Source organism: Medicago sativa, chromosome 8 (genome assembly GCF_051527215.1).
Source record: "Medicago sativa cultivar Bolivia chromosome 8, Bolivia_mono, whole genome shotgun sequence".
Taxonomy (NCBI): Eukaryota; Viridiplantae; Streptophyta; class Magnoliopsida; order Fabales; family Fabaceae; genus Medicago; species Medicago sativa.
This window is the reverse complement of record NC_140756.1, coordinates 58832028-58850045: the sequence shown is the minus strand read 5'-3', so window position 1 is coordinate 58850045 and position 18018 is coordinate 58832028. Positions and strand designations below refer to the sequence as shown.

At 30.8% G+C, this 18018-nt stretch overlaps 1 protein-coding gene across 4 annotated transcripts; it reads left to right on the top strand.

Annotated features, from left to right (window-relative positions):
• The first annotated feature begins 480 nt into the window (after positions 1 to 480).
• Positions 481 to 7498, top strand: LOC146899984 (carbonic anhydrase 2-like). 4 transcript variants are annotated; one of them, XM_085739168.1, is made up of 9 exons: positions 481 to 620; positions 871 to 932; positions 1832 to 1972; positions 2954 to 3002; positions 3906 to 4022; positions 4164 to 4217; positions 5193 to 5278; positions 5874 to 5976; positions 7061 to 7498. In XM_085739168.1, the coding sequence occupies exons 2-9, from the start codon at positions 880 to 882 to the stop codon at positions 7223 to 7225; spliced, it is 768 nt and encodes a 255-aa protein (XP_085595294.1). In that variant the 5' UTR covers positions 481 to 620; positions 871 to 879; the 3' UTR covers positions 7226 to 7498. The 4 variants fall into 4 exon arrangements, with proteins under 4 accessions (XP_085595294.1, XP_085595292.1, XP_085595295.1 ...); XM_085739166.1 differs by having other exon boundaries at positions 508 to 675; XM_085739167.1 differs by having other exon boundaries at positions 575 to 675; positions 874 to 932.
• Positions 7499 to 18018: the final 10520 nt, after the last annotated feature.

Genomic DNA, 18018 nt, shown 5'->3' with positions numbered 1-18018 from the left:
TTCAATTCAAATAATTTTCTTTGTAATCTTTGTTTGTTAGAAGTCTCTTGCTTTTGTGCTTAAACAATTGTAATCTTGTGTGATTATAGTGAAAAATCTCTTGTAAGTAACAAGGGGACTGGATTACTTCCGGATTGTGGAAGAAACCAGGACAAATTACTTTATGTCTTTCTCTTCTCTCTATCTCTTTTATATATGTTGCACTTAACTCTGAACATTGCTTCAGGTTCTAAACTCTATTAGAAGTTAAACTTTGGACTTAGTTAACATGATAGATGAATCAAAACTGCCGAATTTTATAATAGAAAGTCAAATCTGCAAATGACAAAAATATAAGGACCAAAATGCAATTAAGTAAAAATAAATAAAAAGTGGATGAAAGCCAGCGCAACGTGTTGTTGATGAAGCATAAGAGGAATACAAATGTGCAAAGTTACAAAAATCCCAATTATAGTCATAAATCATACATTTATGTTTTCTACTATGTTCATAACGTAAGCAAGTCTTGGTGGGGTGTATGTGTGAGTGCTTCTGCACTAATATTAATACCCCAACTTAGGTGTCACACAATACACATTCTAGTCCTATCTCTCTTTCAAGGGCACCCTTAAATCAAATTGGTGACTACTGATTCACAATCTCTTTTGCTTTCTGTTCATTCATAGAAACAAAAAGGTGACTGTTCCATTGATATATATACCTCCCATATCCTTCATACAATTTTCTATTCCCTCTTTTATTTTTGATCGTTTGTATAATTTCTCCCATTCATAAATATATATAATTCCTGCCATTTTATTATCTATGTAATCAAATATTTTATACTAGGTTGTATCATAACCAATAAAAACTGTAATTTTTTGTGTGTAGAAGGTTGACATGGCAGGAGAGTCATACGAGGAGGCCATTGCAGAGTTGACGAAGCTTCTAAGGTTAACGAATCTTATCAACTTTCTCACCCATACCAATAAAATAATTCTTAGTTGTCAGAATTTTCTATAATCATAACCCTATCAAAAAAAAATATCATTCTTAATATATAAATTAAATTAAATTAATTTAATTTTATATGATATCTTTTTTTTTTATAGATAATTTTAACATAAGTAATTTTTTTTTACTATCACCAAATCAAAATTCAATTGTTTAGGCTTTAATGATTTGAGATGAACATATTAAAGCTTAAGAAAGGAAGAATTGCAAGTTTGAACCTGCATCTCATCGATTGAAGTGTGCATGCAATATTTTTTCTTCTGAGTTGTATGTTAGGAACATTTACAAAATATTTATATTGAATGTGTATATGAATTAAAGCTAAGTATAATATTTTTATTAGATTATTTATATCAACAATTGGATGTTTGCAAATAATTAATATTTCCTCTTGAAAAAATTGTATAATAACAATTTAGGTATAAATGTCCCTCTATAATGAAATACGAACAAAAATAATAGTTGAAAGGTTAATGTATGTAGTTAAAAATTTAGCCAATATACATCAACTTTTCAACTATATTTTTTCGTTTATATTTCATTTTGATGCAGTACACACATTTTTATTTTCATATTAAAAATAAAATCAAAAGAAAATAATTATGTTTCATTAAAAGTAAATTGACTTTCATTTTGAGGTGTGTTTTTGTCAATGATGCTTATTTAATACTAATGGGGATTTATTTGACCAAAAACAACAGTTTTTTCAGTTTTGACTTAGAGGCTAGAGGTAGGTAGGTTGCTGGCAATAGGTAGGCCCTAACCTGTCAATGGGTCCCACAGAGGCCAGTCCTCATGATGTGATGCGTTTATGACTTTTAGTAAATCATTTTTGCAGCGAGAAAGCTGATCTCGGACATGTTGCCGCCGCAAAGATCAAGCAGTTGACGACGGAGCTGGTTGCTGTCGGGTCGGATAGTTTTGACCCAGATGAAAGAATTCGAAGTGGGTTCGAGTATTTTAAGAAAGAAAAATTCTTGTAAGTATAGTAATTTTCTTGTAAGTATGAGTGTATATGGTTTGAGTTAACTCGTTCAACTCATTTAATCCATAAACAATGAGTCGAGTCGAGTAATAGATGAATTTGATTTGTCAATCCGCTTTTTGGTTTGAATAGTTTGAAACTCATGACCTAACAAAAACAAGTAATTGAGGATTAGCGAAAGAAAAAGAGTTATTCTTAGTTCACAAAATGTATTCTCTAATGATCTCACATGCCGCAACTTCATATTCATAATTGTACTACTATTTATGATTTGAGCATAACAAAAATCGTAAAAATATGTTACGCCATATTTTACCTTAAAAAGTAAGGTTGGATAATTTTTTTTGTAAAGAATATGATGGTTCATTAGTTACAATGAGAATAAACTAAATAGTATGTGGCTAACCTAATACCGACCTGAAAATAAAGTGGTTTTTACCTAAACTGATTCAAAACTATACGTGGTGATTCTCGCACCAAACCCAAACTGGGGTTCCCTAAATGATTTGGGGTGATGTTTTAACTAAAATCGGTTTAACCCGACCCATGTACACCCTAAAATACAAAATTAAATAGACAAATTAAGTTCACTAACCACTTCTGCTATGAATTTTCACTCTAATACCTATTTAAAATTAATTTAGAAATGAATCTTACATTAAGTGATAAAACCCACATTAATTTTACACAAAAGAAAATGAGTGTTTGAGTGAAAGTTGAAAAAATGAATATTTCTAGCACACCTCTTTTTCTAAATATACTTTTTTTTAAGGGATTCTTAATATACAAAAGACGTGATTATAAAAAGAGACCGAGGAAGTAGAGGTTCTATTTATTTGCCAAGGAATAAGGCCTATATGCTTTTTTTTATTGACAACATGGCGTATATACTTATTAGTCAACTTGGATAATTCATTTTATTTAAAATATTAATTTTTTTGTCTGCTTGTTTTTTAAATATTCTTATTTTTTCAGGAAAAAACCAGAAGTGTATGGTGAACTTGCCAAAGGCCAGAGCCCAAAGGTCAGCATGTTATGTTATTACATTCGGCCGTAATTAACTTAGTCTTTTTAATTCCCATCTGGTGGGTCATACTTATTCCCTAAGCTCCAAAAATGGAAAATTTAATATAACAAATGGGAAGAGACAAATGCTTTAAGTGGAATTATAAAGCCTTATTTTGTCAACCATACGCATGTGCAGACTGTTATCACATCTGATGAGTGTTCCTGATGGTTTAATATGAAAATGACTTCTTCAATAACATTATCTGTCCAATCATTTCTAGGAAAATAGCAAATTTGCTCATCTAAGTGAATAATTTATTTTAAAGAGGAAAGTGGTTGATATCATTTATTAATGATCAAATAATATGATTGATAATTTTATAATGATGAGTGAATGATTGAAAGCTTGATCATATAATATCAATTGGTCTTATCCTTTATAAGGTAGAAGTCCCTTTATTTATTCTGGTAGAAGTAATTTTTGTCATGCATTATGTGTATGAAGAGTGGCTCACTAAACACTGGTCCTTAGTTTTAATGATGTATACCCTTATTCATGAAGAAAATATCAAACTTTTTTTTTACCAAAAGAAGATATAGTAAAAATACTTTGGTATTTAAGTAGTCAGCCTTTAAAAACACTTGCTAGCATGACTCATGTATATATACACATTTAGTTGGAATTTTCGTTTGTTTCAACAAGTCTAGCAATGAAACTCACACGTTAAATGTGAGAATAAGGAGCATTGCGGGTTTGAATTCGCTCTATGATATCAAATATTTCTGCAGTTTTTTTATCTGAGCTACACGCCTAAGATTGCGGGACAACTTAGTTGGGATTGATTAGCCTCTAGGGATGCTTTGGTTAAAAACCAATTAGTGATGATTGTTATATTATTTTGCATTTCCCAACTTGCAGTTTCTGGTTTTCGCATGCTCAAACTCAAGGGTTTGCCCATCCCATGTTCTAAATTTTCAACCTGGTGAAGCCTTTGTGGTCCGTAACATTGCCAACATGGTTCCACCATATGACAAGGTTAATTAGTTTAACCTTAATTTGTCCATCATACATTTTACTATGTCATGTAGAAAAACAATTTAAAACTTATTATAGTACATGCTGCTTAAATTTGTCATTAAATTGAAGTTTGAATAACCTTTCTGTTAATAACTGCAGAGCAAGTATTCAGGAACTGGGGCTGCTATTGAATATGCAGTCGTACATTTAAAGGTAAATATATGCATGTGAAAACAACTAGGAGTAGTTAGTTTGGTGGTGGAACATATTCCCTTTTCTCTTGCATATCCCCACTTTTAAGACAAATATGTAAGAATTTTTTTGAAACAAATTTATTACTTCAGTAACTTTTTTTAATTTCTGTATTTTTTGTTATATGGTTTTATAAAAAGGGATGGAGGGAGAAGTATTTACTCCCTCCGCCTCTAATTATAAGTATTGTTTAAAAAAATTGTCCTTAAAGTATAAGTTCCTATACAAATTACTTAGTCGGTTTATTATTTTTTTCAAACATAACCCTAATTAATACTACTAACTTATCTTGTATATATGTATAAACAAATGACAATTTAGTAATATTCACGAATAAAATAGACACATACATTAACAACTTTTCTTAATACAAGGGAAATTGGTTGTAGAGAATTATATTAAGGACGGAGGGACGAAAGTGTAATTTCAATTTACAAACCATAATCCTATGCTTGAATTATTAAAAATCAAAATAACCATCATGTTTGTTGTCAAGAGGTATGCACAATTGACCAAACTTTTTGATCAATCATTTATGTTATTGCGTGTGTTTTCTTTTCCTTAGAATTAAAATGTTTTTTTTTCCAACATGGAAGATGAACTTTAGAGTTATCCACTATAAGTTCACTTATCATTTGTCAGTTAGTTTTTACCAAATTGATCAATTTGGTAAAATTTAACATACAAATGATAAGTGAACTTATGACGAATGACTTATAAGCTAACTTATTGAATTTGTAATCTTTGATAAATTAGTAACGAATTATATAAGTATCTACTTTTTCATGTTAGGCTGTAGTCAACGAATTATAACCAAACACCCCACACCTTCCATTCAGATTCATAGAGTAAGTTGTAAAGGATAAGGAGAAAGTGGGTTGGTATTAGTGGTACATATCTTTTTCTTGTTGTTATGCTAAAGGGAATGTGTTACAGGTGGAGAATATTGTGGTAATTGGACACAGTTGCTGTGGAGGTATAAAGGGTCTCATGTCCATCCCAGATGATGGGACCACTGCAAGGTATAAGTCTATAAACTATTTAGTTTGATATCTTTTTTTTTTTTTTGAAAGGAATATTAGTTTGATATCTGAAATTAAGGATTAAATAAACTATAATTTTGCTGAATGAATGAGTACTCTAATGTCTAAAGTACATATGATAATTGATATATATTCCAAAAGCAAAAGTACATATGATAAAAAAATATTAAACTATTTTGGTAGCTTGTTCAGAATTTCCAGTTAACTTTTTTTTTTTTCTGAAGGGAATTTCCAGTTAACTTGGTGATCCAAATTAAAAATCTCTTATTTTATGGTCTTAAAATGCTTAGTAATACTAGTAATAGTATCATAATCATGCTACCATGCTAGGCTCCATAAAAGTTATAAAAAAAAAGAGTAAAATAATAGTTTTTTGTTGGAAAAATAATATATGTAGTTGTACAATCATTTTGTAACAATTTTTTTAGAGGATTGTTTTAATATGATTCAGAGGTCAATAGATTTGTTGGTCTCTGATTTTTATTGTATAAATACAACTGGATTTTTTTTGTGAAAAAAAAGTAACAAAGCATAATGACCTTGAAAATAATTACCTTTGTCTATGATCATACAGTGATTTCATAGAGCAGTGGGTCCAAATTTGTAATCCAGCAAAGTCCAAAGTTAAAGAAGCAAGCAAATTAGATTTCTCTGAGCAATGTACCAACTTGGAGAAGGCAAGTACACTCTCTAGTTTAAGTTTTTAAGACATATCATTACTTAGTTTATTACTCCACTTATTAAATTTATTATTGGATATTAATATTTATTGATTTTTTAATTTTTAACATGGAAATTTTATATATCAATCATCTCAGGTATTTTTAATTTATATTTATTAAAACTTAAACGATGCACACCATACATAATGTTTGAATTAACTAGTGTTTAAATTGATTTTACTTTATTGGTAAGATGAAAATTGTGTCCCTAAAATATAAGTTCATCTTCAAATTATACATCTTTTTTCTTCCCAATAAACTCCTAATTTTTTTTATAATGTAATAAACTCTTAACTAATATTATTAAGTATTTTGAAATATGAGAACTCGATATACATATAAAAGGGCTATGCCTAGATAGACAAATTAGTCATTGAATTTTTAAGCATCTGTCAAAATTGTTGTCATATAATTCAAACAATATTGTTAAGAGTTAGTTTTGGGAATAACTAACTCTAGTTGTTAGTTACTTGAGATACATATCAGTATCACCACCTTAGCTACAAAGAGACTTGTGTGTAGTGTGATGATCTCACTTCATTCTATAGAATAAAAGTTTTATAAATTCTCTCTATAATCTTACTCTCATATTGTAGTTTTCCTTTTTCTTGGTGTGCAAGCAATCGTTGCCACCATAGTATTGTTCTAACAAATTGGTATCACGAGCTCGATTTTGTGTGGTTAGAACTCACAAATTCAAGGTTTAAACTTCATCTCTTGCAACGATATGACTCGTAGTAATGGTCTCCCTTAATTCTTGATGGCGAGAATTGGGAAAGACGGCATAAATAGATGAAAGCTCTATTTGGCTTTCAAGATACTTGTACTAATGGATTTGTCAATTTGAAAAATAGAGGGACTATTTTGCTTGGTGATTACAATTTCATGGATTAATTTACATATTCACTTGTAGTGTAGATACATCATTGCATAAAATAGATGCATTGTTATCCTACCTATTTTTCTAAATATATATGTGAAAATTTGGATGCCTTAGTCTTGTATTGAAGTTCATTTATTTATTCTTTATTCAATACAGGAAGCTGTTAATGTATCTCTGGGGAACTTACTGACTTATCCATTCGTGAGAGACGCTGTTGTGAAGAAAACGATTGCTTTGAAAGGTGCGCACTACGATTTTGTTAAGGGAGCATTTGAGCTGTGGGATATAGACTTCAAAATTTCACCCTCAGTGTCCTTTTAAGATTACTAAGGCATCAAAAGGAAAGGGTTCATACCCTACAATGCATCTTGTACTTGCTCCAAATTCCTTTAAAATAAGCATGGACATAACAAAATGATGGTCTATGATCTGCATAACAGTTTTTGGTTTGTATTCTTTCTGTTAATATAGTGGTTTTCATTCGGAAAACTTTTAAAATAATATCCCAATAAATTTGAGCAATGTATTGGGTATGCGACACTTTTATGCAACTTGAATGCTGTGAAATGTGAATGAAGTCTTCTCATTTTGGGATATTAGGATCAAATAATTGAACTCCTTCCATTGATATACTTATTGTTTAAACCGGTTAATCTTTGTATGCAAGTGCAGAGACTAATTCCTCAAACTGTGTAGGACCACCATAGATAATAAAGCTCGCGGAATAATAAACGTCAAACTGTATAGGACCACCATAGTTGTAACCGAGTAGGATCACAAGCTTCAACTGATTTTGGTGACAATTCAGTCACCAACAAGGTGTACAAGGACCAAAAATTAGGTAGACATTGTTAATCAAACCATAGTCACATAATTCGTGTAATCAAGGGAGAATTGCGAATTGGTACGTGAGTACCGAATTCGGGTACTTCGGCGTATTGGTACGCACAAACCAGCGAACCAAGCGTACCAAAGCATGGTTACCGCTGATTGGTTGAAAAAAAGGTTTAGACTACAAAGTAAATATAAAATGAATCACCATGAGTTGAGGACTGAGTGAGAAGAACATGAACAAAGAGTGGAGAGTGAGAAACTTGGTAGAAGAAATTAGGTAAAAAAAAATACTTTTTTTTTATAGCTCACTATATTTATTTAGGTATTATTACTACTACGAACCGGAGCGTACCGAAGCTGTATACCCCTATACGTACCGAATTCTTCTCCTGTCGCGTACCGCGAACCCGTACCCGTACCGCGTACCAGAACGAACCGCGAATTATGTGACTATGAATCAAACCAATCGAGTATTGAATCGGTAGGACCTCAATAGGTTCAGCCGATTCATATACAATTGGCACATTCTACCTCTTATTCCCAACCTAATATTTTTCCCATGGCTAACCCTGGGGGAACCCAGTGGCAAATGATGCTTTTAACTAGGCTAAGCTTCAATCTAGACAGATACATATGTTGAGGAAACCACCGGAAGGTGTGAGACATATTGGCATGCTGCAAGTTCTACCTTATGGCAGTACTATGCAGGCGAGCAACATGTCTTGCGCTAGAGAATACGCCTGCAGTCCAGTAGAAGGAACTCAACCCTCGATTCTGGATTACCCAATGCAGAAGCTACGGATAAGTTTTCCACCTGGACCGAATAACCCTGTAACACATCTACCATGACCTGATGAAGAAGAAACGATACTAGTACTTGTTTCAAGCCTTTCAAAAGGTTAAAAATCTATAGTTGAACATACCCAACACGTTTCTAGCTAGCTTACTTCTAACAGGGTCTGGTGCGTCATGCGACAAGATAAAATTCGATGAAGTTAAGCCAATGTTTGCCAAACCATCAACACACGAGTCCCCTTCCCTATACATATGAGTGACTATGAAATTCATTCTCTTCATCCTCTCTAAATAGTTCAACCAGCGGTTTCTTATGCTCCAAGTTACATTGAAGGAGTCTGAAAAGCCAGCAACACTTACTTTGAATCTGTTTCAAGGCAAATATTGTGTCAGTTCCTGTGACTAGCTATCTCAATAGCCAACATAGCAACATTAATCTCTGCTAGAAAAGAAGAATATATATCTAGGTTCTGTGCAAAGCAACCCATACAAAAACCGTAAGAGTTCCTTAAATTCCCCCACAAGCATATTTTAAGGAGTTCTTCACAAAAGCATCATCAATATTTTCACCTTCAACCAGTTATGGATTGGAGGGTGCCAAACCACTTCTTTGATTACATGTGATTTTGGAGGATGAATGTTTATATTTAAAGCTTTTAAAATCACAAACTATGTCATATTTACAGCAGTTGTCTTTATAGTTTTATTGCCAGAGAGAAACTCATTGGATATAATGAGGTTATTTGCCGACTTCCGGTTAATTCTATTGTTTTGAAATCTTGCCTTATTTCTAGAGTACCAAATTGTGTTAAGCAAGTTGATGATGCAAGCTTTGATAACCACTATGAAAAATGCATACACTAGAGTTTTGTTATTGTGCTAAAGAGACTATCGACGACATTAACAGTTAAGAAGTAGACAATTATCGGTTCGAACCCGCGTTATCAAATCTCCATAAAGTTATTTTTCCATCTGAATTATAATTACGAGAAACATGGTCTATATTTTTACTTGAGGAATTCGGAAAAATAAACAAAAGGTCGAATTTAAATAGCAACGCAAAGAAAGTAAATTATTTATGCCAGAAATATAAGGAAGACTTATGCCAAAAGATTGCACAAACTTAATACAAAGAGGAAATAAATAAATATGTCAATTAGTTATGATGTATAAAAGATTAATTACACATGAATACAATACAAGCTGGTAACAAGTTGCACCGCTAGACCTTTTCGGTGTATATATAATCATAGAAACATAATTTTGTGAGATACAATGGAAGATATCATTATCATAGGTACTAATCATTCATTATGATGATGATGATCACCACGACACCTAGTTATATGGGAGCAACCTCGAGTGTATTCTGCTCCTGGAATTTTGGTATCAATTCTTGATTTCTTCTTTATATCTTCATGTGAAATTTCTCCCTCGACCAGATTGTTCTGGTTTAACATAACCATACTAATTAGGAGAAAAGAAATGAACAATACCTTCATGATGAGATAATTATATATATATATAGGTATTGTTCTTGCTTGAGCTTGTACAATTCTCCTATCTTCTCCACTTTCCAAATTAAACAACATATCATGCTAATTTATATAATTTAATTAGTGTCTATTTCAATTTGTTACGTAATATCAAACATTAAAATTTAGTTTCATTTCAATGATGGAAAAATAAACTTATTTTTGGCAATATCTTTTTTAGAATAAATTTGTTATTTAATTTGGTTAGTGACAGATGAGGTGTGCTAATTAAAGGAGGTTGGGATAGTACAAGTTATCTAAATGTATCATCATCATTGGATTAAAACGATTTTGAATCTAGCTCTTTTAGTTTGGAAAATTTTGTTCTCTTTTATTAGTTAATTAGTTAAATTGTTGAATAAAATTTAGAATAAATATGTTAAATTTTGAATCTTGTTATAAATATTAATAGTGGATGTCCAAATAGCAATTTGGTTAATGGGCTATACTACTAGATTGTTTGGGCTTAGTCCATAAGTTATTCTATTTCCCTATAAATAAAGCTCCTTTGTAACATTGTAAAACACACCAGAGAATAATAATATTTCTCTCTTCCTCTTCTTATCTTTATTATTGTTTCTATTTACTTAGTTTTATAACACGTTATCAGCACGCTCTAATCAACTAAGAAGGTGAATAGTTCTTCTTAATCTATTATAATAAGTTGTAATTTGGTATCGATGATTATAGGTTATTGTTGCAATTTCATCAATTTGGAATCAATGCCTTATAGATACATATTATTGTTATTATACAAATTATATACTGTTTTGTTTGTTTTTAATTAAACATTCATGCATCCCTGAAGGATTGCATAAAATATTGATCACATCTATAATATAGTTCCTGAAGAACTATATTCAGAAAGGAACGCATCCTTGAAGGATTGTTTAAAAACTCAAACTATTTTCCAATGAATTCCTGATGAATTGAAAGATTTTGCATCCCTGAAGGATTGCTTAAAAACTCAAATTGTTTTCCAATGAATTCCTGATGAATTCAAAGGTGTTGCATCCCTGAAGGATTGCTTAAAAACACAATTTTTTTTACTGAATTCCTAATGAATTCAACAAAGATGCATCCCTGAAGGATTGTACAAATGAATTAATTAGAGTTATTATATTTTTGATCAAGATTTAATTTATTATATAGTTCTGGAAGAACTCACAAAGAATTCAATAAGTATTTTAATATCCCTGAAGCATTGCAAAAGTAGCACAATTTTCATTATTTTTATCGTAAATTTGCTCTGTTTTAGTATGATCATCTTTAGTGTTTATTTTAATTATTTTGATGAATAATACCTTAATGTGTAAGAGTAGTAACAATTTTTCTTCTTTAATGTGAATTTTATTGTATTTTAATATTGTAATCAATAGTATTTTAATATGCATGAATAATTACCATATTAAACGTTATGTCATTATGGTTGCATTAAATCATAATTATGTGAATTTTTTTATATTACTGTTATTATTTATTCTGTATACATTTTTGAAGAATTCAAAAGTGTTAATTTCTAAAAGATTGTTAGAGGATTGATTTTATTGTTTAAATATATTGCATAGTTCTTGAAGAACTTAAATACTCGGTTTTATTTTCTATGAATTCATGAAGAATTCGGTAATGATACATCCTAGAAGGATCCTACAATTAACTGATTGGATCGGTTATATAGTTCTTGAAGAACTTAAAAACCAAATTTTATATGAATTTCACAAGAATTCAAAAGTCTAGAGTTTATTCTCTATGAGTTTCAGAAGAACTCAAAAGTCTCAAATTTTGTTTAAATATGTTGGCTAATTCCTGAAAATTTAAAAAAGCCAATTTTTATTCTCAATGAATTCTTGAAAAATTCAATATTGATGCCTCCTTTTAAGGATTACTTGAAGAATAATTTTCAAAGATCATTGGTTATGAACATCTGTGATATAGTTCTTGAAGAACTAAAATAAACATATTATTGAAAGCATCCATGAAGGACTACTTAAGGAATGAATTATCTCAATCATTGTTCATGAAGATTTGTGGCATAGTTCCAGAAGAACTAATGCTTTAATAAACACCCTTATGGGCCGTAAAAAACGGTGATTTTTCTTGGTCACCGTTTATGTAAATTTGATGTTGAGTTCTTGAAGAACTACACATTTAAATCATAACAGAACACAAATTTATAAGATCTATTTTATCATAAAAAAAAGGAGGAAAATATGAGACAATAGATGTTTTTATACCACTCGAATATGCTCCTGAAGTAGCAAAATGAGTGAATATCTTGAAGAATATTTTTAAATGGTTACTCACATTTGTAATTGAATAATGAGTGGTTTTTGATCAAAATAGTGAAAAGTCACATTGAACGTCATTCCCAGAAGTGAATGGTTCATATTGTTTGTTTTATATAACTAATATCATGGTTATGGTAATTGATTTAGTAAAGATTAGTATTGATATGACACATGCCAAGGTCATACAATTCCTTTAGTATGAACTTAGATTAGATATAAAATTACTATTTGATCAAAGATTTTCTTGATACGATCATATTTATATCATATGGATTGAATCTTGAAAGATTGTTTTCTTATTGCATTATCAAAGTTTGGTTATGATTTTCTTCTTTCTTATTGCATAAGACTTCTAGATGGCTTGAATTACAAGGTAAGCACAAATTTTTATTTACATAATTCTTGAAAATATATTCTATGAATTATCATTCTCTTATTTACTTCTAAATCCTTCAAGATTATTATCTCATAAACAATACATGTTAGATATGTATATTTTCTTATGAAATACATTTATTTGATCTTGATCTCACATGTAATTTACATGGTGGAGATATCAAACTTGAAAAGGATATTTTATTGACAATTTGTGTTGCCTAAATATTACCTTGAAAGAAAAGCTTTATGATTTATAAACTTTTACTTCTTCGAGAAATTTCGTGTTTGGTTTGTTTTATAATTGATAAAATTATGGTTATGCAAAAGATAAATCAAGGTTTTAAGAATATTCCTTATGTAATTTTATTTGGGTAGAATTTTGTTGTTGTTTATTGTTATTGTTTCAAATTGATAAAAACAAATGAAGCGAATATTATTGTAAACCAGAAGTTTACAAATCATCTTTCAAATGGTAATTCTTAAAAATATATAACAATTCCAGAAGGATTGCTCAAAATTGTTTTTCTTGATTATTTGTGGTATAATTCCCGAAGAACTACAAGATTACTCGAAGCTCCTGAAGAGCTAATGTATTGTTACATAAAGTAACAAAGTTACACGTTGAGATTGCATTCTAATATGATTTTATTGAGTTATAAAATATCCATCCAAATGGATATCATATTGAAAAATATATGTTAAATATCTCTATTATGAGATATACTCTGGTGAAAATAAGTGTAATGGAAAAGTGATGTTGTCTATGATTTGTAATACGCTTATATTAGTGCAATGGAAGCACATATTATGTAAACCAGAAGTTTACATACTATATTAAGTTTGTCGTTGGCAAGACCGGTTGGGTTATCCCGGATCTATTATGATGCAAAATAGATAAATTTTAATGGATTTGTATTGAAGATCCAGTAGATTCTTCAATCAAATAACTTTTGTGTCTTAATATTTTTCAAGGAAGTAGAAAATTTGAGAATTTGAGTCTCTCAAAATTGGTGATATTTGTGAATCGATATATCGAAAGTGTGGATAAACTAAATGACATGTATGACTATTGTCAATTCACAACTAGAAGTTTGTGAGATTATTTTGTCAACAAATTTGATAAAGAGTTTATTTTCTGAACTTTTCAGAAAGCGTTTGATAAGTATCATTTGTCAATTAAAATTGATATTGAAAAATTGCTAGCATATGCTCATAAAAAATGGACTTGAAGATCCATTCTTTAGACGTCTAAAGTTAATTGTATGTTTGATACTTATGAAATATACATTATAAACTCTATTTTGGGAATCAACAATCTTTTATGTTGATATATTGATTTGCATCAAGCCAACTTATTACTATATGTAAGTCCTCCCTCTAATTCAACATTGGTTTTAGGTTAACAATCTAATATTTCTCATCTTAGTAAATTTTTGGATGTGTTGTGTATATCACAGTTGCTCCAATATAATACACTAGGATAAATCTTGAAAGAATATTGGGAAAACATTTTTGATATGAATCTCCATCTATCATAAGTTTTATTAAGTCAACTTGTTTACAACCCAGTAGGTTGATTATCGATTGATGGATTAGTTTTCCCAATATTAGGGGGAGATGATAAGCAGCTAAAAAATGTGAACCTGAAGTTCAAATAATTATTTGAAAGGAAATATTATTGTCTCATCATGATCCTCAAGATATAACTCATTTGCAAAGTTAAACAAATTGAATATTAGCTGCTAATGCTCCAAACAAAATAGATATCCCTGTAGGATATTCTAATATTGCAAATGAGTCTCAACTGTGCCTGAAGCATGGTAGACCAATCGGTTCCAAATAAAAAAAAAAAAACCTCGAATAAGAAAAGGAGCTTAAAGGAAAGATAACCCAATCGAGGATATAGAAGCTCTAAAAGAGTGTTCTGACATAATTGATATTTCAGTTCCAGAAGAAACTGATCAGGTACCTGAAATTCCCGAAAATAAAGAGATCTCAGTAAATTATGTCACTACTGAAATCCAATGGAACCGACATGAAATCAACGTTGATGATATTTTTTTGCAAACAACATAGCGCTGAATGTGATAAATGATAACGAGGATCAAGAACCAGGGTCTATTAAAGAATGTAGACAAAGCCTAAATTGGCCAAAATGGAAAGATGCAATTGAAGCATAATTAAACTCTCTTAATAAGAGAAAGGTATTGGACCTGTTGTCCGAACACCTAAAGGCCTGAAGCCAGTTGGATATAAATGGGTGTTTGTGCAAAAACGCAATGAGAATGGTGAAGTTGCAAGATACAAAGCAAGACTTGTTGCTCAAGGGTTTTCACAAAGACCCGAAATTGATTTTGATGAGACATACTCACCTGTAGTTAATGTAAGTTTATGCAACTACTTTTAGATACCTAATTAGCCTTATAGCTCATGAAGGGCTCAATTTGCACATGTTGGATGTCGTTACAGCCCATTTGTATGGCTCACTTGATAGTTGACATTTACATGAAACTCCCTGAAGGATTTAATTTGCCCGAAGCAAATAGTTAAGTAACTCAGGAAGACTACTCCATAAAATTAAATAAGTCTCTATATGGACTAAAACAATCAGGACGCATGTGGTACAATCGCCTCAGCGAATATTCGCTGAGGGAAGGATATAAAAATGACTCCATTTGTCCATGTACTGTTATGAAAAGATCTGTAAAAGAATTTGCTATAATTGTTGTCTATGTTGATGACATAAACATTATCAGAACTCCTGAAGAGCTTCCATAAGCCATAGATTACTTACAGAAAGAGTTCGAGATGAAAGACTTAGGAAAGACAAAGTTTTGTCTTCAATTACAAATTGAGCACGTAAAATGTGGGATTCTTGTGCATCAAGAAGCTTACATAGCAAAAGTTTTAAAGCGTTTCTACATGGACAAATCTCATCCATTGTCTACTCCAATGGTTGTTAGATCCTTGGATGTGGAGAATGATCTTTTCAGACCTCGAGAAGAAGGTGAAGAACTACTTGGTCCTGAAGTACCATATCTCAGTGCAATAGGAGCATTGATGTATCTTATTGATAATACACGTCCTGATATATCATTTTTGTCAATCTATTATTAAGATATAGTTCTTCACCCACGCGAAGACATTGGAACGGGGTCAAGCATGTCCTTCGTTACCTTCGAGGTACAATGGATATGGGATTGTTTTATCCCAAAGTATCCAAATTAGAATTAATTGGTTATGCAGATGCATGTTATTTGTCAGATCCTCATCATGGTAGATCACAAAGAGGTTACTTGTTTACAAGTGGAGAAACAGCCATTTCATGGAGATCTATAAAGCAGACCATAACAGCAACATCATCAAATCATGCAGAACTTTTAGCACTCCACGAGGCAAGTAGAGAATGTGTTTGGTTAAGGTCATTGATTCAACATATACAAAATAATTGTGGTTTATCTTCTGGAAGAATGGACGCAACAATCATTTATGAAGATAATACAGCATGCATTTCTCAGTTGAAAGAAGGATACATTAAAGGAGACCGAACAACACATATTTCTCCAAAATTCTTTTTCACTCATGATCTTCAGAAGAATGGTGATGTCAACATTCAACAAATTTGTTCGTGTGATAATCTTGCAGATGTTTTTACAAAGTCACTCCCAAGTAAAGTATTTGAGAAACTTGTATCAAGAATTGGTCTTCGCCGTCTAAGAGATATTTGTCTTCATGAGGGGGAGAAATAAATGTGTTCTGCACTCTTTTTCCCTTCACCATGGTTTTATCCCATTGGGTTTTCCTGGTAAGGTTTTTAACGAGGCAGTTCACACTCAAAAGGATATTGTACTCTTTTTCCTTCACTATAATTTTTTTCCCACTGGGTTTTATTTTAGTAAGGTTTTAATGAGGCATATCCTCGATGGACATCCAAGGGGGAGTGTTATAAATATTAATAGTGGATGTCCAAATAGCAATTTGGTTAATGGGCTATACTACTAGATTGTTTGGGCTTAGTCCATAAGTTATTCTATTTCCCTATAAATAGAGCTCATTTGTAACATTGTAAAACACACCAGAGAATAATAATATTTCTCTCTTCCTCTTCTTATCTCTATTATTGTTTCTATTTACTTAGTTTTATAACAAATCTCCTAATTTAGAATAAACTTGTTGGTTATTTGGTTTGTGGCAGAGGAGTGCATTGCTTAGCATAATTTCATATTTTACTAGACATTTACCCGTGCGACGCACGGATAATATTTGTAGAATTATTTTTAATAATTAGTGTACTTTAAATATGCATAATTTTGAATATATTGGTTAAATGTCTTTGATATTGGTTGTGCTTTCGTTTTTTCAATTTGAAAAAAAATAAATAGGTGTTTTAGTATTTCAAAGAGTCTTTTTTTTTTTTAATGAAATCATCATGTAATTGAAATGGGTTGATATTAATATATATAATTTTGAATATATTGGTTGAATGTCTTTGATATTGGTTGCGCTTTTGTTTTTTCGATATGAAAAAAAAAAAATAGGGGCTTGTGTATTTCAAAGAGTCTTTTTTCAATTTTTAATGAGTTCATCATATGTAAATGAAATGAGTCAATATTAGTGATGTGCTTTAGTAGAACAGGGTTGGTGAAATACAATTAGAAGTGATATGATTTAATAGGATAATTAATTGACACTCTTGGGATGTGGTGCATTAGTGATTAGGAAATTTGGCATTTCCAATTGTTAGTGAGTTCATCCTCATTTTGATGGATGAACGAAATTTCTTTCATTTATTTGTCTTCTAAAATAGTAAAGTAAAGTTTGCGAGTCAATATTAGAGAAATAATTAATTTTTTATTTAGGGATTTGTTGCATTAATAATGGGTGTTTGAGCAAAAATTGTCAATTGTTATAAAAGATGCTCCAAAATAAATTAATGACTACACCCTCTTTAGATGGATTTTTTTTTTGTTTGTCAGTCTTCTAGTAAAAATAATGAAAGTCAATATTGGTAACGTGGTTTAGTGGAATCTGAGTATGAGTGATATGGTTTTGGCATGGCCTATTAATTTTTTTGGGACATGTTGCATTAGTGATTAGGAGTTGAGACTAGCTAGAATTTCTTATGAGAGACATTTTTAAATTGAAAAGAGTTACAAAAATATATGTACCATGAAGAACAATGAGTAGAGCCTTTTGGCTCTATAACCAAGTTCCAAAGGCATTTCAACATCGTATTTTCTAAAAAAAGAGAATAGCACAAAAGAAAAAATATCATAAAGAAAAG